The following is a 22,639-nucleotide window of genomic DNA, read 5'->3' as shown; positions in this document are numbered from 1 at the left end:
GTATTCTAGTAAGGTAGAGAGATAATGTCCAAAAAAATCACAATAAATTAATAAACTAACTACCATGTTACAAGATAATAAATGCTATGAAAAGAGAAAAAAGAAAGCAGGGTGAGAATTTTTTGCCATGTGGAAAGCAGGTAGCAAATTATACTATTAAATAGTGATGCAGATTAGACTCATTGAGGTGATTTTTAAGAAAAATTAAATATAGAAAGTTCCTTTTGTTTCATGTACAAAAAAGCTCATCTTTCTCATTCCTCTGTACTTGAAGAACATGGGTGAAATGATACATGTGAGTATATAAGACTTCTTTGACAGACTAAAAATCCTTGTACACAGGGCTAAATAACTTTCAAGCTATTTCTAACTAAAATTATAATGCTACTAACATGAAGCATGCATCTCCCTCTATATGCCATTTCCCTAAATTCTGTTTTTCCTTCACTGAACAAATATGTATTAACTACCTACCATGAACCGGCATTTCAATGGTACTAGTGGTGCTGCAGGGGACACATTCTGGTAAGATTATACAAATAAAGAGAAAATTACAGTACTATAGAAGAGGGCTGACTAAAGTATGACAACATGAGGGGAAATGGTATTTGGCATGAATCTCAAAAAAACAGAAGACAAAAATACAAGGAAGTGGAGACCACTGAGGCACAAGAAAAGGTACAGACAATTGAAAGAATATAATTTGATCATGGCACTGAACATAGTCTTACACAAGACAAGATTAGGAATTCAGTAGAACATGATAAACAAAGACACTGCACAAATAATCACAAACTTTTTGGAGAATGAATTTTGAGAAACTGAGTTTCCCCAAATAAAGTGTTTGGGGCCTTACTACCATAACAGAGATGATAAATAAGGATTTGAACAAGGCTCTCACAGTGAGGATAAGAAAGATATATGGGAACAAAGATACCTTTAGCACGTAGAATCAATACCAATTGAAAGTCAGAGCTTCTGGGGAATGAAACAGAAACAGAAGTCTGGAGTGACTCTCAGGATTTATGATGCCTTTCAGCATGGCAGAGAACACATGAGAAAGAACATGGGGCAAAAAATGATGCCTTCAATATGGGACATGCTGAATACAAAGTGTGTGTTTGGTACATTTTAATGGAAATTTTCCCTAGACCATATAATGTATGGCAGCAAAAGAAAATTCTAAGAATAAGATGATGAAGACATCAATTCAAATGTATTTAATATTTAAAATACTACTTCTTGTGCAGTATGTGTCTTCTAGAAGCCATTTATGGCAAATAAATAAAAAGACTGTGGTAAAATAAATTCTTTATCTACTAGGTAAAACAAAGTTCTATGTGGAAAGATTTCTCATACTGATAATATATGCCATTTACATCTATAAAAGGAATTAAATATAAAGCACTTGCTAATCTTTTCGACCAAGGAACATGTTTTTCGTATAGCATCTGGTGAGACTACACTTTGATAAAAAACATTAAAGAAAAGGTCCTAGAGTATTCAAACAGGTATCAGATTGTGTTGGGTCCATCAATTAGTATGTATTGTTATCCTGCATTACAGTGCCATGAGAAAAGCGACTCTAGGTGATTAAGCATTCAAGGCTTTTAAACAGAGAATGGTTCTTTTTATAAAAGTCAAAAAACCTATTCGATCTTTTGTTTGGCATGGCTCAGCTGACACTGTTCACTTCTCTGTCTCTTAAGTCTATTATTAACGGTTTTGCACACTTAAGTAATACTTACTAATTACTTCTGTATGAATGTACTTCTTAAAATGGAGAGTATTTATCTTTTCAGTAGATACTCAGGTATTGCAGTATGTTGATGAGTTAGCCAAGAGTGGAAGAATAAATGCATGACATAGAACAGAAGTCAGAAGTCCAGAGAGTCTCAGGAAGGCTGAGTAAATAGCCAAAGAAATTAGTAGGCATTCATACACACAGTTTATGCAATGAAAATTTATAGTTTAACTGAGTGCTTTAATTAGCTTTCCTTTGGAAGTTTAACTCAGGTGGAAAGGTTCTATTTTTAGCAGGTGCAAAAGAAAACTGCTGGAGATGGTAGTTTAGGATGAGACTAGTGACAATATGTGGTATGCAGAAAAAAATCATTCTACCTACAAAGTTATTCAATGGTGAAATAAGTTGAAACGAGGTGAAAAATGTAGTGATTGTTACTCTGACATGCATAAAAGGTAATCTAAGTGAATACGCAGTTAATTTCAGGATTTAAAAACAAGATGAACTCACCACCATCCTTTACCTCAGATATTTATTAGCTGTTAAAAGAGCCTTATTATAACATTAACAAAACAAGCAACTGAAAACATTAGAAGAGTATTCCTTCTTTCTGTGCCTTCCCAAATGGGAAAATTAAAATGACATGTCTTTGAACATTTAATTGTCCATAATGACATGTCTGATTACATTTAACTGTCCATAAACATATTTTCTTATAATATTTTTTTAGAAAACAAAAGAGAAACAGAAAGTAGTTAATTCCAAGTTTAGGTAGTCCACACAGATAGCTCAGGTTATTTTTATTCCAATGGCTAATTCAATACTAAGACATATTTCGATTTCTCCTGATGGTATTTTCACTTGACACTACACATGTTAGAAATTGACAAGGCAGATCTGATTCACAGTTCTATATGTTAATACACAACACTACGTATGGAATCTCCCAAAATTAAACCCTATGTTATTTTAAGGCCTAACTTCCTTCTAGGGCAATTTCTATTTTTAGATCTAAAAATACACATAAATAAATGTGTGTACACACCATACATATATACATATACATACATACATATATATATATATATATATATATACATAAACATACATACATATATATATATATACATAAAATTTACAATGTGGAAAATTATTAAAGCAAAGCATATTGTTTCAATTACTTCTATGCACATCTATTACCATTTTTTCCTCCTACAGTAAGATAGATCTATAAGTTGTATAAAATGACCATGCAGATGACATTATCAGTGCTGTAGACTGTCATCTGTAGAACAAAAACATTATTTTGCTACCTGATTAGAAAGATTTCTATAATTTAGTGAGTAATCTCAGAATCATGCACATAAATCCATGTGCATTGTGAAAATGCCATCAAATTTATTTTCAAATCACAGCAACATTATATTTATATGTAGGATCATGTAATCCACATACAAATGGGGCAAGAAAATGTTAATACATGCAGTTTCAGCAGGAGCAATTGCTTGTCTGAATATTAGACTGGATTGTCTGCTTTGCAAATGGTCCTTTCGTTCATGTTGTTCACAAAATTTAAGTAAAGGAAAAGAAATTTTTAAGGGAGCTGCAGAAAACAAACTTAATGAAAAGAGTATTTTTATTCAGTACTCAGCAACCACAATCTGGCCCCAATTGCAAGCATATTATTTCAGTTCCCTGAGCCTCATTTTCTGATCTAAGTATGAAGTTTGATAAGTAGTCTACTTTCATGGAAGTTTCATGGAGTTGGATGAGAAGCAGAAATAAGAATAAGAGAGATTTCCAAATGGGCAGCTTCCAACCCTGAGTCAAGGAGTTGAAGATGGCCTAAACCAGCATACTTTCACTTTTCACTATTTTCCATCCTTGGGCTCTATATTTAACATCATCTTAAGGAGGTGTTCACAATATTTTAAGTTTAAATCCATTGGATTATTCATCCCTCTTGTGAAAGACAGTCCACAGGGGGTCACTCCTGCTCCTACGTGTCTTACAGGTTATGCCAACAATGCAAGGCCCTGGCTGCTCTTCATCTAGGCTATTTCTGAGTTTTGTGCAGGCAGTGGGCAACCACAAAAGATGAGGTAATGTCTTCCTCTACGGCAAAGAGCAGGCTATCTTACAGTTCGCATAAGAGGTAGATTCGACAAGCTCAGTGTTCTTCGTATGTGAAGAATCCACTACATGTGCATATCGATATAGGCCCATATCACATAACTCACGTGAGAGTGGAGGGCAAGGTGAACTGATGCAAATACTGTGATGTTCATGCTGCCTGCTGTGCTGTGAGTAACAAAGTTCTTTGTCTCGGACCCAGAAATGTCATGTCAACAATGAGCAACTATGAAATAGTAACAAGTTAATTTATTAGTTTATAAGTAAGGAAAAGTTAAATCCCAACCAGATATACACTCTAACCAATAGACTTTTTATTAAGGTTTTCATGGATATTTAATATCTTTATTAAAACTAGACTAATAAAAATAGTAAGGTACTGACCCCACAGACTAGACATAGAACAGTACTAATTAAAGACTCTAGAAGAGTAAATTGGTTTTTAATGGAAATTTGTTACATGACAAAGGATATACTAAAAATCAGAGTAAAGAAACATAACTCAACATAGTAACAGCCATATATGAAAACATAATTAGCTAACATAATTAATAGTGAAAAGTTGAGAGCTTTACCCCTAAGATCAGGAACAAAACAAGAATATCCACTCTCACCACTTTTATTCAACGTTGTCCTACAATTCCTAGGCACAACAATCAGACAAAAAGAAATAAGAGCCACCCAAATAGGTAAGGAATAAGTAAAACTTCCATTATTTGCAGATAACATGGCACTATGTATAGTAAATCCTAAAGATTCCACCAAAAAATTATCAGAACTTGTAAATGAATCCAGGAAGGTCATAGGGTATAAAATCAATATATAGAAACATGTTCCATTTCTATACACTAATAATGAAGTAGCAGAAAAAGAAATTAAGAGTTCCATTTACAATTGCATCAAAAATAATACCTAGGAATAAATTTAACCAAGAAGATGAAAGACTTGTTCTTTAAAACTAGAAAACATTGATGAAAGCAATAGAAAATGACGCAAATGGAAAAATATTCCATGTTCATGGACTTGGGACAACAAATATTGTTAAAATGTCTATACTACCCAAAGAAATCTACTGGTTTAATGCAAACTCTATCAAAATACCAACAGCATTTTTCACAGAACCAGACAAAAAAACAAAACAAAACAAAACCCTAACAGTTTTATGAAACCACAAAAGACACTGAATAGCCAAAGCAATCTTGAAAAATAACAAAACTGGAGGTATCACAATCTGAGATTTCAAGATACATGTACAAAGCTATAGTAATCAAACCAGTATGGTACTGGCACAAACAAAGACACGTAGATCAATGAAACAGAATTGAAAGCCCTGAAACAACCCATGATTATATAGTCAATCTTCAACAAAGGAGGCAAGAATATGCAATAGGAAAAACAGAGTCTCAACAATGATGTTGGGAAAACTAGACAGCTACATGCAAAAGCATGAAAGTAGATCACTTTATTATACCATACACAAAAATAAACTCAAAATGTATTAAGGACCTAAATGTGATACCTAAAACCATAAAAATCTAAGAAGAGAGCAGAGGCATCAATTTCTCTGACATTAGCCATATCGACGTTTTTCTAGATATGTCTCCAAAGGCAAGGGGAAAAAAAAAAAACAAAAGTAAACTGGGACTACATCAAAATAAAAAGCTTCTGCACAGATAAGAAAGCAATCAACAAAAATAAAAGAAATCCAACTGAATAGGAAAAGATATTTGCCAAGGATATATCAAATAAAGGGTCAGTATCCAAAATATATAAAAAACTGATACAACTCAATACCCAAATAACAAATACTCCAATTAAAAAGTGGGCAAAAGATATCAACAGAGATTTTTCCAAAGAAGATACAGAGATGGCCAAGAGACACATGCAAAGATCTTCAACCTCTCTCATCATCCGGGAAGTGCAAATCAAAGCCACAATGAGATATCACCTCACACCTCACACCTGTCAAAATGGCTAACAACAAAAACATAAGAAACAAGTGTTGACAAGGATGTGAAGGAAAAAGAACCCTCATGCAAACTGGTGCAGCCACTCTGGAAAACAGTATGGATGTTCCTCAAAAAATTAAAAATAGAATTACCATGTGATCCAGTAATTCCACTACTGCGTATTTAGCCTAAGAATACAGAAACACTAATTTGAATATGATTCTGATATATGAGCTGATATATGTACCCTTGTGTTTGTTGCAGCATTATTTATTATAGTCAAGATAAGGAAGTAACCCAGGGGTCCATCCATAGATGAATGGAAAACAAGGATGTGCTATATACATGCAATGGGATATTTCTCAGTCATTAAAAAAAAGAATGAAATCTTACCATTCTTAACAACGATAATGGACCTAGAGGGTATGCTAAGTGAAATAAGCCAGAGAAAGACAAATACCACATGATTTCATTTTATGTGGAATCTAAATAACAAAACAAATGAGCAAACAAGCAACAAAAAGGATAGAGACTCTTAGAGAACTGACGGCTACCTGAGGGGAGGGGTAGGAAAATGGATAAAATGGGCAAAGGGGATTAAGGGGCACAAATTACCAATTATAAAATAAATAAGCCATGGGGATGAAAAGGGCAGCATGGGGAATATGGTCAATAATATTGCAATACACTTACTGTGCTGAGCATTTCATAATGTATATAATTGTTGAACGACTACGCTGTATACCTGAAACTAATTTAATATTACCTGTCAATGATACATCAATTAAAAATTTTAAAAATGAAAAGCAAAAAAGAAAAAGATGGTCTAAATAGATACTGTGTCATTGATATGAAGTACATGGTGGAGAGGAAGCTACTCATTTTTCTTCAGACACATCAGTATCCTATGGATTGTTATATGGAATACTACTTCCGTAATTCACATTATTGGAATAGAGTCTTATTTTTTCAATGTATTTATTTATTTGAGAGAGAGCATGTGTGCACAGAGGGGTGGAAGGGTAGAGAGAGAGAGAATCTCAAGCAGACTCCATGCTGACCATGCAGTCCAATGTGGGGCTTGACCCCAGGATCCCAAGATCATGACCTGAGCAGAAATCAAGAGTAGGCAGCTTAATCAACCAAGCCATCCAGGTGCCCCTCAAATTATTGGAATAGAGGGGTTTTTTTTTTTTTTAAGATTTTATTTATTTACATGACAGAGAGAGAGAGAGATAGAGAGATCACAAGTAGGCAGAGCAGGTTTTCAGGAGGGAAGCAGGCTCCCCGCCAAGCAGAGAGCCCGATGCGGGGCTTCATCCCCAGACCCCAAGATCACGACCAGAGCCAAGGGCAGAGGCCTAACCCACAGAGCCACCCCAGGCACCCCTGGAATAGAGTTTTAAAAGTAAAATACATGGTCATCAAGAAAAGAAAGGGAGAAAATAGTGGACCAAATGACATGAATTCTAATATTTTGTATTGCTGAGTTTCCTAGTAGCAACTGACCCAAATATAGATGATTTTTACCAAAACTACAGGAAGAATATAAATAGACCCTAAAGTTCTGAGAAGAAGTGAGAGAGAAAACATCTGGAACCAGAGAGATCAGTAGAGAAGATGTCCTGACCTGAAGACATGGCCACATTATGCTAGTCAATAGAACAGACATTTCCTTTTTCTTTTTTTTTCCAATAGTACAGATATTTCTTAATGATGGGTAGCAGCACCTGAGAACAGTGATCCTTGAGCCAGACCAGACCAGGCATCAGTAGTGTGTCTCTTGATGGTGAGAGCCCTGAGAACTATGTGCTCAGTAGAGCATGCAAAAAGAACCAGCTCTCTTGGGTAACCTAAGGAAAATGAGCTCTGCCAAAGATAATCAGAGAGCTATAAACCTAATAATATTGGTATTTCTCTTGTATAGAGAGAAAGAAATACATCTTACACCATAGTATATCACAATGCATGGGCATAGGCAGCCCCAGAGTTTACATGATGAAAAGGCAGTAGTAATAGCAATATTTACGGGATGGAAAGTCTTACACAACAGTAATCAACATAAAATTATCAGGGAGATATTTTACATTCTTCATACTGAGTTTTTGAAATCCAATGTGTCTTTCTGCACTTAAGAGAATCCTAATTTAGTTAGCCACAGGGCTCATTAGCCACATCCATCCAGTGACTATCTTATCAAACAAGGCATCTCTAGAGAAACAGCAGCATGTATGAGAAGTTGGCCAGAATATAAACTGGGACAACCACCCTGGAGAACAAGTTTAAGGTATAGATAACCTATGGTCCAGCAATCCCACTCCTGAGAAAGTAACAGAAGAGGGCGTACAGAAATGTTGGTAGACGCAAAGATCAACAACCACCACTACCACCAATGGAACACTTAGATGGTCATCATTTTCATGGAGTAAATTCTTCGTATTCATTGATGGAAACACAACAGTATTTCTTGCAGCTGGAGCAAGAATATTTTATGTCCTCACACTCACTATACATGAAAGTAGGGACATCATTTTGTCTTTCAGTCATTCCTTTCACCCATAAATGATGACCAGGGGTGGACTTCTCTGGAAAGAAAAATGATGCAATGATGCTGACTTCTATGCTTCTGAACATCTCAATGTGCCCATTCTTCTAGGTCCAACTACCTAACACAGCCACAACTATTCCGTGGGTCCCAAATGTTTCCTGGATTTCATGCACATGCTAGCAAATGTGTTGGTATGGAAGTCCTGGTCATTATCAACTGACCCAACTTATAGGTAAGAGAGAGAACAAGGGGCAATGGCCATCCAGTTCCCTAGGTTACTCACATATAGAACAGGAGAGAGCCCACTGGCTCAACCTCTGAATTCTACCTCTATGGTTTGATAGCTGCCCTGCTCTGACATCCATTCTCCCGATCACTGTAAAACCTACCCAACAAGATTGCTGTCAGAAAAATGCCGTCAAATACCAGCCTGTTGCAAAAACAAAAACAAACAAAAATCCAAACCATCAAGAGTGACAGCAGTTTACCTTTTCCCATAATCCCTACACAATGTTTTGCCTGGAACTTAATGAGAATTGTCTATTTACCTGTAATATCCAAATAACCTTTCTGGTAATCAAAGAAGTACAAATCAAAGGAATGATATATAGCAATTTTAGACTTCCAAATTGTCAAATATCAATTTCAGTGTTTTTTTTGAGAATGGAGAAGCTGCAGTAAGAAGGGAATCATGACACCTGCGGTGGGGATGTCAAATACTATCCTATCTCCAAAGATAACCTGATACTTCAGGGTCCTTGTCCCTTGATTCAGTAACATTAGTACTAATGAACTTTCCCTGGGAAACAGTTAAAAATACAAATTATCAGTCCAAAAACATTCATCTTGTTTATAATGAAAAAAATGGAACAGCCTAAATCCCCAATGTGAGAAGAATGTGTAGAAAAAACATATACCCATGTATCAAACAAATTAATAATTATTTTTAATAATATGCACAAAGTCTTTAATCATGTGAGGAAATAGTATAATCATATGTTAAGACTGAATACAGAACTACCAGATAGAATATTAACCACATAAAAATGCATAGAAGACTATTGGAGAAAGTACTTTAAATTTATTTTAACAAAACTTTATCTTACATCCAAATTTGTTCGTTCTGACAAAATGCAACAGGTCAAATTCTCCTAAAAATTAAGAATAAAAATTTTGTTTCAAGCCACGAACTTGTCAACTCTCTCACATAAGTTATAAAGTACTATCAGTGTCCTTCTCTGTCACGCATGTCAGAAATATTCACATAGAATGCGTATCTCTATTAAGTAATTCTTTTGAAAACAATTATTCATAGAATTATTTTTGACTTAATTGATTTAGCATTCTTTCAGCTTTTAATTGTGTGGTGTGTGTGTGTGTGTGTGTGCACTTAAGCACTTTTTAGTACAGGGTATATGATTTTTAATGTACTAAGTAATGATTTTTAAAATAAAAGCAAGATACATGTTTGTCAAACTACGAAATCCAATGCATGCCCATGAGGCTTTCCTTGAGGGTGTGACAGAGAAGGCAGAAGCCACCCCAGCAAGAGAACAAAGATCTGAAGGGATCCCAGTTACACCAGTGGGTCTTAATTGGCTCAAAAGGCCCATCTGTTGCCTAGTGACAAATAAGTGCTAGCTATTCCTGCATCACTCAGGCCCTGCATAATTATCTTACTAACAAAGCAAAATTATGACCCTTAGAACTTCCTGAAACATGAGGAAATAAAGTCTTAAGTTTTATTCCCATAGTAAAAAATTACTTTTGAAAGGTACGGTACAAACAGTAACATCAACACCCACAATGAGTAACTATGAGTCCTTTTTGCATTTGAACTGAACCAGAATTATTAAAATTCACTAGGTAAACTGATTGTCAGTTTTAGGCTGTTTTCTCAGGATGCTTCCAAATTCTCTAAGACCAGCTTTTTCCAAAAGCCTTGCTGCTGCTTTTAAAACTCTTCTAAGAGTTTTCTAAGAAAATTCTTTCCAAGAGTTTGCCAAAAGTTAAGCCTAAGAGACTTCTTCCTTGCTATCAGAGGCTACTGGATTATGGTGCCACTTATACAAACTTGGCATCAAAGAGTTAAACCGTGAGGCTCAGGCTGAAGCCTGGCTACACCCCAGGGCCCTGCAGGCAGCCCTTGGCACAGCTCAGGTGTTGTGGGGGATGCTGTGTATGAGAAACAGGAAGCAACCTAAGAGACAGGTGTGTTTGATAAATAGCGGGGGGGGGGGAAGTCCTCTCTCCATAGCTCCCTAACTCATGACTAACCATAACCAGCTCTTCTTGCCACCAGAGAAACAGAACAGCAAAAGGAGAAGGCAGAGTGGTACCCAGAGGAAAAGACTTGCCTCGTAGTGATAAGGTAGAGTAGAAGCAGAGGCTTATAATATAGAGTTAAATGTGCCTTGTTAGAAAAAATAAATGGAAGTAGTTGATTCCTTTCTTAGAAATACCACTTCTTTGCATTGCAGGTATAAAGTCTGAGTATTTTCTGAATGTGCCCCCTAAAACTATAAGAAAAAAGCATAAAATAGGAGGTTAACAAAAAATAAAATTCACAAGCAGAATGCAGAAAGCATAGAAATAAAGCCAGGATCAGGGAGAAGGTGCTTCACTAATCGCTCCTAACTAAAGGAAATAAGGAGAGATTAGTAGTAAGAACTCTCAGAGAGCATCACAAACTAAGCCTGTAAATCGTACTTAAGATTTTCTAGAAATGTATGTGTATGTATGCACACACACATGCAAACACAATGTGCCTCTCTTTTCAACTAACTCCTTGTGCCCATCCTCTCAAGTCCTTTGGGGTATTTGAATACTGAATCACTCAACCAACATCATTCACTCCCTTCATACAGGTCAGCCAACGGACTTTACCTAAAGGCTGGAGGGCACTAAGACCTTCTACTAATTCAAAACTTCACATGGATTAGCAAGTTCAGTTAAGGTAGAACACTAGACAACTGCTTTTGTTATATCACTTTTTTTTCTCCTCTGAAACATCTTCCAAATTCAAATAAATTACCACACACCAAAACACTCTGAGTAACAGTGATCCCAGTGATGATATTTAAAATAGGATTTCACGGGGCGCCTGGGTGGCTCAGTGGGTTTGGCTCAGTGGGTTAAAGCCTCTGCCTTCGGCTCAGGTCATGATCCCAGGGTCCTGCATCAGGCTCTCTGCTCAACAGGGAGCCTGCTTCCTCCTCTCTTTCTGCCTGCCTCTCTGCCTACTTGTGATCTCTGTCAAATAAATAAATAAAATCTTTAAAAAAATAAAAAATTAAAATTAAAAAAATAATAAAATGGGATTTCACCTAAACCACTTGAATACTTGAGATCACTTATATTTTCAAACTACTGAAATTTCACACATGGCCTAGGAAATTCTGTGCTTTAAGAAATCTCCTTTTCAAATGAGCACCTCTCAAAATTATAATTTTACCAACACAAAGAAAACCAAAGATTTTCCTAAAAAGTTTATCACCTTTCTACCCAAGGGCTCTCATTTCATACCTCCAGACACTGACTGGATTCTGTGGTGCAAATATATACATATACATATATGTACACCCACACACGCACACACACAATCCTCCCTCCACACTACACTTTTTTTTAGTGTGCCAAAATACATTTCAAATGTAGACATTGTTTTGTTTTTAGTGATGCCATTTGTTTTATAGCTATTAAACTGTACTGTGTTAACACCATCAGCTCCTCATTAAAGGGCAAAATTCTCTAAGTCTATGAAATAAATACAATCGTAATGGTAAAACCAAAATTTTCTGTTTCATGAATACACAACCAAAAACAACTCTCCTAAATATATGGGATAAATGTAAGGTTTGCTTTTTGTTTTGCTTTTGCAATGAATCCAAACCGCTAGAAGTAATAATTATAGCTGTTACCACTCATGAAGTGCTGAGGGAAACCAAATTTTATCTGCCTTTAAAATGGTTCTCAGTTAACTCTATTCTTCACAGATAAAGACGATAAAAATCTGCTTAGGTCTGTAGAAAAAACCCTTTCACTTGATGATCATTATTTCAAAGCAACCTAACGCCTTTTAAAAGTAAAAAATAAAAAAAATGTATAATTTGTTCTCTAAAAAATTTTAACTCAGAAACAACACCAAGAATCTCTAAACCACTTCTGTATAGTTGCTAAAATCTATTCAATTTTTCCATTCCAATGAATTGCAAAATCAAAGAGAGTGAATAAAAGAATCCTTAAGTATTTCTGATTTATGTAAAAACAACAATTATTTAAAATTCAATCCCAAGAAGTCTATTAAACATCTAAGACAGCAATAATCATTTAACCCCTCAGTTTCCAAATCTAAATATTCTAACAGCCAAACATATCCATAATGTTTACAGATTCATTCTTTTATAACTCTAATAGGTAGAAATTTGCCCATCTATGTTTTGGTCATTTACACCATGGAGAAAATGTCTCATCATCCCATTAAGAAAAAAATTAAGAAACACAGTTCCTCTGTTTTTGTTTTGCATCTGTTTTTGGTTTCTTGCACACTTCTTATGAAAGTTCTCTATTATATTTATGGCAGATAATAGCTCAAAGAGAATTCTAAGACGTCTAGACCTAGTAAGTTCAAACCATTGTTTTCTAGTAGCCAATATTATTAACTTACATTAAATGCTTAAGAGTGTTTGTAACATAACAAATTCATGTTCTTTATGGATCTGTAAGCAACCAAAACTTTCTCCAAGGTAGTAGAAGCAGGAAGGACTGAAGATCATGGGAACAGTAAATTATAACTACTACTTGATGTGAGAACCACATAGTACTCCAAAGCTACATGTCTTTCATTCACAAAGAATTGGGATAGGGGGTATAGCTCAGTGGTAGAGCATTGGACTGCACAAAGAATTGGGACAATTGTTATTTTAAATTGTCAGCTTACTTCACCTTCTTAATTCTGGTGCATAATCCAGAAATGATATAATTACATGAATTTTTAATAAGAAACTAAGCCTGTATTAAGTAATTGACACTTCAACTGTGCCATCAATATTGATAAACTTTCTTTCTAGAAATGGGTATTTTTGTTTTAGAGGGGCATTTTTTGTTCAGAAATTTGGCTTTCAAAATAAACATGATATGCTCATATCCGTAAGTAACATATAAATTGCTTACCTCTGTCAAGTGTGGTGTAGGGTTAAATCCACAGAGATTACATACTTGATTCTTGCATTCCGTGCAAGTATTGAAGTTAGGAGGCTCCTTCGAACCGACATTGAGTTTAGTTTTGCAGAGAGGACAGGTTGATTCTTGTTTGGGAGTCTTCTCCACCTTGGGCATTGGGACAGGTTTTTGAGGCTCCGCTGCTGAAGGTTTGCTATCCTTAACAAGCGGAGGCTTCTTTTCAGTTTCTGTTCTTTTTACGGTTGTAACTTGTTCAGCTTTGGGCTCTAATTTTTCAGCCACTGGAGCTTTCGTTTCTTTTTTCACAGGGATAACCTTTGCGGGTGCTGGTGGCCCCTGACCTGTGGCTTTGGGTGGCCCCTGAGGAGGTGGCTGTGGAGGAGGAGGCCCTTGTTTTGTTGGGGCCCCAGGCCCGCTCTGAGACTGAGACCCAGGCTGGCCTGCGGTGGAGATCAAATTTGATGCCTGGCTGAAGATCGATGCTCCAAACCCAAAGAGCTTTCCAGTCACGGTTTCTTGAGGCGTCGTGGGCTGTGATCTGGGGGCATCAGTAATACTTCCCAGATTCAGACTGAAGCGTCTTGACTGCTCCTGAGGCTTCAGGGGCTGCTGAGATGGGGGGGCAGTTTGGCCAGTGGTAGGTCGTGGGCCTGGGGCCGGAGGTGACCCTTTTGGCACCGGCTTGGCATCTGGCTTCGGACTCATTTTGGTTTGTGCTTTCTTGGGTTCTTCCCTTTTCTGAACTGAATCAACTTGCTTTTGACCTTTAGTCTCTGAACTAGGCCCAGGGTGTGAAAGAATTTTTGAATCTGATGCAGGTCGGGGTATGACTTTAGAATCGACGGGGGTGACTTTTTCTCCTGTTGGTGGAAAACTCTGTGAGGGTTTGGCAGCATCTGTTTTTGGAGGAGGGGCTGTTATCTGTTGATCCTCCGACTGTACTTTGGAGCTTGGAGTATCAGGTTTTGCTGCTATTGGTGCTGAAGACACAACGTCTGTGGCTGGTTTCACCATCTTGGGCTGCTTTGGTTTATCCTCAGCCGTGAGGACCTTAGCCTGCTCAGATGGGACCGAAGGCTCTTTGGGAGGGGCTGGCTTGGATGAGGACTCGGTCACAGGAGGCTGCTTGGCCGGGAGTGGAGGAGATCCGTGAATGGTTGGTTGTTTCACTAGTGGTGGGGGCTTTTTAGACTCAGGGGCCTTTGAGAGATCCTGTTTGGGTACAGTATCCTTCTTTGGAGAAGTCTGCTGTGGCTGTGGAGATGGTTTGCTCACTGTGGATGGAGGAGTCACGGGGGCAGTCTTCGGTTTGGGCTGAGGGGATGGTGAAACTGGAGCCAGATCACCTCCTAGAGCTCTTTTCATCTGACAGTTTAAACAGAGCCACTCTTTTATCTAGAAATAATATGAAATAATGGTCAGAGACAATAACAATGTGAAGACACAAAAACGTAATTTTAAAAATGCATGGTACCATTTGAAACTATGTCGCTCCTCACTTGAAACATATAGATCCCAAATTATTTTACTTAATTTATATTAAAATATTATAATGTTAATTACACAGAAATATAATTAGTGAACCTCAGAGAATTAAGCACTCTATATTTTTGGAAAAATAAAAAGTAAAAATGAACATAAGGTTGTATTGTTTTTAATGTTAATTTTATGTTTTTTTTTAAAGATTTTATTTATTTATTCGAAAGAAAGAGTGTGAGTGAAAGAACACAAGCAGGGGGAGCAGCAGAGGGAGAGGGAGAAGTAGACTTCCCACTGAGCAGGAAGCCTGATGTGGAGCTCCATCTCAGGACACTGGGATCATGAGCTGAGCCAAAGGCAGCTGCTTGCTAAACCAACTGAGCTACCCAGGCACCCCTAATTCTGTTATTCTTTGCCCCTGATTTACTCTAAGTTTGTACTCACAGAAATAGGAAACACTGTGTCATAAAAAGATGAATTATAACAAATTAGATTCCATAAATTACTTCCATTAGATATTTTTTCTATTGATGGCTCATATACAGTTTTTAGTTATACAACCCAGTGTAAGCCTGTCAAATTATTAACACATTGCTAATTTCTTAAATTAGCAGAGCATTACTTTCCCCTCCAAGGCAACATAATCAAATGTGTGAAAACAAAAATTGTTAACCACACTGGGTTAGAAAGAGAACATTCTCTGTTAAGAAAATAAAGAAAAACCAATGGCATCTCTTCAAATTATCATAAATAATAGCATGATTTAACAGAGGAACTATTGTTTCCTTATAATTTAATGAATATACTAGAAAGAGCAGTGTAAGGAAGCAATACACTTATTCAACCGGTAAGATATATATAGATGTGAGATATACAACACATATATAAACACAGGTATAGGAGTAAGTACATCTGTTCATTTCATGTTGCACCAATTATAAAAAGATGCTGAATTGGATACTTATTTTAGAACATAATTTAAAAGTATCTATGGATAGCATAACTCAATCAGGGAAAGACAATTACCATACGGTTTGACTCATATGTAGAATATAAGGTATCGCACAGAGGATCAGAGGGGTAAGGGAGGCAAAACTAAATGGGAAAAAATCAGAGAGAGACAAACCATGAGAAACTCCTGACTCTGGGAAACAAACTGAGGGTTGTGTAAAGGGAGGTGGGTAGGGGGACAGGGTAACTAGGTGATGGGCATTAAGGAGGGCACATGATGGGATGAGCACTTGACTACTACATCAAAAACTAATGATGTACTATCTTTTGGCTCATTGAATTTAAATAAATAAATAAATAATAAAAAATAAATTAAAGTACCTATGTTTGGCATTTACCTTCTTTAAATTCCAAAATAATATGTGCATATTATACAAAATTTTAAATACTTCCAAAGTAATTAGAACATCAAATTCTGTATGATACAATCTTCTCCAACCAAAATAACCAATGTTACCAGTTCAGCACTAGATTCTCTATACAGAAGTCTAATGGTGAACAACTAAATAGGTGGAACAGAGTTACTGGAAAAGTTTTCCACAGTATAAAAGTAGGAAGTGCTAGGCTGGCAAAAAGCATGTTCCTTATGGGCAAACAACTTCTTTTTGAAAAGAAACTGAAATAGCCTTTCCTAAACTCTTAAAAACTTTTGTCATTTAATAGTTTATACTGTGAAGCTGTTTTAGTAAGAGAACAAAACTTTATTGAATGATTTTCTTAATATAATGGCTTTAAAGTAAAAAAGCACGCTGAATCATTTAAATTCATGCACTTGTATAAAAGGACTTATTTTGCAATCCCAGGGAAAGCAAACTTTTGTTTAGAGAAGGTTAAAAAGATTATCAACTCTAACATGTTATATTTCTGTTTTAAAATGTGAAATGAAGTAAAATTAAAACATTTGTTAAAAATGGGTAGAAAGTGTTCATTACATTTGCTTTCAGTAAGGGTCTTGAGTATCTGTGTACTTGTAATATCTTTAACATTTACTTTTCTGTATGTTTGAGGCATTTCACAAAATAACTTTTTATCATACAAATATCTGAATTCCAAAACATAAGCAATTGCTACTATGCCAGTACCCTGACAAAAGGTGAGCTAGAATATAAGGAAACTTTTCACTCTACTTTCTTGATGGACATAAACTCCTCCATAAATAAACTTTTACCTACTCGACCATCTCCCCTACTGTCAATGTTACTTCTGCTGTTCTATTGTTCATTTTTGCTCATGTGTCTTTTTCCACAACCTTAAATGAGTATCACCTCATAATTATACGGACAAAAGAAAATGTAATTAAAAGCATAATTCTTTACCTATGCTCTGTCACTGATTTTTTTTTCCTGTAAAACATTATGAGATATGCTTCTACGTTAACCACAGTAAATTATAAATCCCTAGGGTTACTGACTTGCATTATAGTTAGCTGATCTTAATAATTTTGATGAGTGTTATAACCAAAGTAGAAGCAAAATTCATTCACCTATTCCTTTTTAATTATTTTTTCCTTTTTAGTAAGCTCCACATCCAACGTGGGGCTTGAACTCACAACTCGAGATCAAGTCTCAGGTTTCACTGAGTCAGCCAGGCACCCCCACCTGTTTATTTTTTTTTTTTTAAGATTTATTTATTTGAGGGAGAGAGAACATGGAGGGGAGGGGCATAAGGAGAGGGAGATTCTCAAGCAGACTCTCTCCACTGAGCACAGAGCCCAATGCAGTGCTCAATCTCACTACTCAGAGGTCATGACCTGAGCTGAAACCAAGAGTCTGACTCTCAACCGACTGAGCCACCCAGGCGCCCAAGCCACCTATTCATTTCTTTATTCAAGTATTTATTGAGCAACTTCTACTTGGCACAGAGCACGAATTAAGAGATAAGAATCTCCATCCTCCTGGAGACTACATTGTAGTAAAAAAGTCAGATAAGAAACAAGTTAACAGGGCGCCTGGGTGGCTCAGTGGTTTAAGCCGCTGCCTTCGGCTCAGGTCATGATCTCAGGGTCCTGGGATCGAGTCCCGCATCGGGCTCTCTGCTCGGCAGGGAGCCTGCTTCCCTCTCTCTCTCTCTCTGCCTGCCTCTCTGCCTACTTGTGATCTCTCTCTGTCAAATAAATAAATAAAATCTTTAAAAAAAAAAAAAAGAAACAAGTTAACATAAAACTTGAAGATTATAGATATGTACCAAGTATCTGATGATACTGTGATGACTACTTTTTCCTTTCCTGACAGGAAACTTCCTCACACCATCCCCATTGAATACTTCCTTAGATGTGAAGATGTGAACTTCGGAGCTTCACACGTAGCGGGCCTACCTAGGCTCTCATTCCACTTTCAAACCGCTGTAAAATCAGAACACTGCCACAGCATACCAAATGCATAATTTACACGAGTAGTGGGAAATACATTTTATATTGCCCTTATTCCAAAATCAAATGTCTCCTTGCATTTTATAAATGTATATGACTCTTGTTTCCACATAATGACATAGCGAAGAGTTGGGAAGACAGGCAGAAAACCCAAATCACTGCCTCTCCACAGAGGAGAATTCTGCTTTTCTCTTAACATACCCCTTTTCTGAACAGACTCCACTGCCCCATCTTTTGTCCCTTTAATGACCACATTTTCTTTATTTTGATTAAAACACATAACAGTCATTTTGACCCCTCAGTGTTCCTCCTCGCTGCTAGAATATGGGTTAAAATCATTGCAGCGAACACAATATGAAAAGCTTTTTATCCTCTTAGGATTTTTTTTTTAGAAAGAGCTTCCTTTTATATTTAATTCTACTGGCCAAATCCGTTGCAACTAGAAATGATTTTTATCTCAGCGCTTAACAATCTAGCACTGAAAACAGAAGCATTTCCAATTCCCTGATTCAACTGGAAAACAAAAACAAAAGCAAACTTCCTATAAACTGAGAAAATGAAAAAGCCCACAAGCTGCCCCAGCATCAGAAACCACCCTGTACTTTTCTAGGGGGCCTTGTCTTCCACCATACCAGCAGGGAGAGGAATGAGTGATAACAGCACATTTCTCCTCTCAGTCATCAGAATTAGAAATCATGTGTTATCTTCCTTACATTCTCAATTATTCCTCAATTTTGTCTGCACTGCTTGTGAAAGGTAATTTCCCATATCTCTTTTCACATTTCCAAAGCCAACCCCCCCTCACTTGGCCTTTGTCATTGTCTAGATTCTTTACACACTCACAAAAAGATCATCTGCATAAAACTACTAACCACAGAAGGGGTTGGTTGACTCTATCTACTTCCCCTTGCAACTCAATGCCTCTCCCAGAACTGTGAAATGAAGTTAATCTTTTGCAAGAACTTCAAAATATATCATTTTGAAATGTAAAATGCTAGTACTTAATATCATCAATCTATTTCCAGTTCTATATCCTCCAAAGACAGTAAGTAACAAACAGTAAGGACTTCCCGGTAGTGGTCTTTCCACTGATGCCCTGGGGTCTAACTAAGCCTTTAAGCATGACAGATGCCCACAGATTTGAGCTGTTTTGAATTAAATAAATTAACTGAAAATGTTTGTGCTCTTCAAGCTACAGCTTTCCTGTGTTTACTCTGCTAATTCCCACTGTTTACACAGTTTGTAGGACACGCTGCTGCCTTCGTTTTCTGGTTGCATGCCATGAACAACCTATCCCCATTCGAGTCAAACTCAAAGAGTCCCTCATAATCACCATATCCGCTAACCATACATATTTTCCTCACATCAAGGCAATAACTGCCTGTTTCACTTCCAAAATTAAACATTTATTTCTAAGTCTGAGCAGAAATGAACCTAGTTTATTACCATCACTTCCTCAGACACTTGCTGCCCATTCCATTTGTTACCCATGTTTATAATATAGTTGGTTCTCCTATGTCTATATGATTGGGTCTTCATTCCATCGTAGCCATGAATGAGGACCTCAGAATATCTTAGTCCTTATTACTTCTTCCCCATGCCACAGGAGTCAAACAATATCCAAGGCCAAGGCTGACTCACAGAAGAAGGCTTCTACCAATATTTCATAATAACTTCCTATAACTAGCACTTACTGGGGCACCTGTTGTAAGTGCAGTTATTAGGGCGCCTGGGTGGCTCAGTAGGTTAAGTATCTACCTTCGGCTCAGGTCATGATCCCAGGTCCTGGGATCAATCCCTGCCTCAGGATCCCTGCTCAACAGGGAGTCTGCTTTTCCCTCTCCCTTTGCCTCTTCCCCCACCTGCTCATGTGCTCTCTCACTCTCTTTCTCTCTCTCTCTCTCTCTCATTTGTGCATCCACTCTCTCCCCCAAATAAATAATTAAAAATCTTTAAAAAAAAAAAATAACTAGCACTTATTCCCTAACATTACACTATAATCATCCACATCTACCTGATAAATGATGGAAAAATATAAGAAATACCAGGGAAGCCCACAACCATATCAATATGTCCAGAAAGAAGTCTTATCTTCAATATATAAATATTAAAATGAAATAATCCAACTTTATTTGAAAAATATGCCGTGCTTCACCTATTCCTAAATTTTAGAGTTGATATAACAACAGGAAAAAATAGTCATCTTCTGCTTTTCCTACCCATAGCCTTACTTATAGAGTACATAAATGGAATTCAAGGTCTGGAGACACAACTGTTTAATGAGCTACCGTAATACAATTAGTTCTGAGGAAAGGAAAAAAGAAACACATAAAGTCGTTCATTCACTCCTCTAATTCAATAATCTGAGTAAATGGGATAAGAGACTGGTTAGTCACGATTTCTGCTCATTCTCAGGTCACTGTATACCCTAATGCAGACCTGCAGTATAATTACTAAAACACACCTCCCTGCTGAATCTTATCCTCTGGGTTATTTATTAGAGCTATAACATACAGCAATACAAATTCATTAGCTAAGGACTTTGATGGATAATCATAAATGTATTATTTAGATGTCTCAAGAAGTACCCTTAAGGTTGTGAGCTTCACCTAGAGAGTTTCAATTAATGTTGCCACTATCAAAAAAAGTTACCCGAAGTTTTGATTATTACTGATTACTAAAAAATTATATTCAGAATTTTAAGAGTGTGTCTTCAGTAATAATTGACAATAATTAATTTGATGCATCTAAGCATTGAGGTGAGTTGGCAAATATTAGGGTTCTAGAGTTAAAGCATATTCTTGTTCACAACTGTTATTCATCTATTTAGCTTCAAAATGGAATGAATATTTCACACACACACACACACAGAAGTCCAGAAGGCCTAATGACTAACATCTACCCTTCAGTGCACTCCAAACTGGAAATTTTAAACATAAAATCTACATAAGATTTACAATGAATCTCTGCTCAACACAGCATAGTACTTGGAATAATGGAACATCAAAGGAATAACACAACCGGAATTTATCCTTGCTGTGTTCACACCATTCACATTTGAATGTGAATAAATTTTCTTCAGTTATGCTTTCATCCTGCCCATCTCTATACAATAAAGACTGTTGGGTTCTTACTTCTGAAAGCATAACAACTAAACTTTTCTGCAGACTGTGACATCTGCATGTACCACTTACTCCATCATGGCAGTATCCTCATTCTCTCACACGTGAGTCATAATGCATGGCGCAATGTGTATTCCTCCTGCATTCACCTGAATGCTACCCATCTTTCGGGTCCACACTGAATTTCTTCCTTTATTGCTTAACATTCCCAGGTCTGTCCTTCTCAACTCTTCCTGGCATAGTGTGAACATTTGGACTCAGACAGTGCTTTCAATTCTCCAATTACTACTTCTTCCCTCCTCTTTCACATGAACTCAAAAGAAAGCACCGACTTCTCATCAACTATTCTAAACTTTTTTCCTATTTTTCATCAAATTATCTTCAAATATTTACTGAATATGTTATTTATATTATTTAGTTCGAATGCCACAGAAAATATAATTACATAACATACATTACCTAATCACATAATATATCGTATTATAAACAGGAAAGCAAGCTATCGCGTGAGAACAGATTGTTTTCTGCTCTTCGAGGATTGCCTAAGCCATATGACCTCCTCCACAGAGGCAGCGACTCACTGACAGCAGTCTGGCTACAGATGGCTCACTGTGGTTGACATCTTTAGCTATGCATATTAATACACAATTTATTTTAGCTAAAAACAGGACATTAGCATTTCTCAGAACTGTGATGACATGCTTAGCAGTGGGTGCAACAGTTTTATTTAAAACAATCCATCCAGAAGTTGGATGGATACATCTCTCTGAAAGTGTGTGGATTATAATTTTGGCTGCATAATTCAGCACCCATCACCATACCTTGTGAAACATACACCAAACATTTTCCTTCCTAAAGCATAATAATATTTACCAAATATTGGCAATAACATGTATAAATCCTCAAAAAATAGGATCAAATGATAAAAGCATAGTTTAATGTTTGTCAAAGCAGTCTAAAACAGAAAACCACTTTCATCAAAGCAGAATTTAAAAAACAGTTACTGTATGTATATGCACAAACATGAAAATATCTTTGTACTCTATTACAGCCACAAAAAGAGAGGAGGATCCCAAATCGGTAAACTGAACTTAGATACACTAT

General features: G+C 36.6%; 1 protein-coding gene across 5 annotated transcripts in view; it reads right to left on the bottom strand.

The window, feature by feature from the left end:
* The window catches only part of PCLO (piccolo presynaptic cytomatrix protein), a 439,326-nt gene that overhangs the window by 396,583 nt on the left and 20,104 nt on the right, over positions 1 to 22,639 (bottom strand). For all 5 annotated transcript variants that reach the window (XM_046020420.1, XM_046020422.1, XM_046020421.1 and 2 more), the window contains exon 3: positions 13,547 to 14,950. In XM_046020420.1, coding sequence (XP_045876376.1) covers positions 13,547 to 14,950 — 1,404 coding nt within the window. The remainder of the gene's footprint in view (positions 1 to 13,546; positions 14,951 to 22,639) is intronic.

Source organism: Meles meles, chromosome 10 (genome assembly GCF_922984935.1).
Source record: "Meles meles chromosome 10, mMelMel3.1 paternal haplotype, whole genome shotgun sequence".
In the NCBI taxonomy this organism is placed as follows: domain Eukaryota; kingdom Metazoa; phylum Chordata; class Mammalia; order Carnivora; family Mustelidae; genus Meles; species Meles meles.
This window is presented reverse-complemented; position numbering and strand designations above follow the sequence as displayed.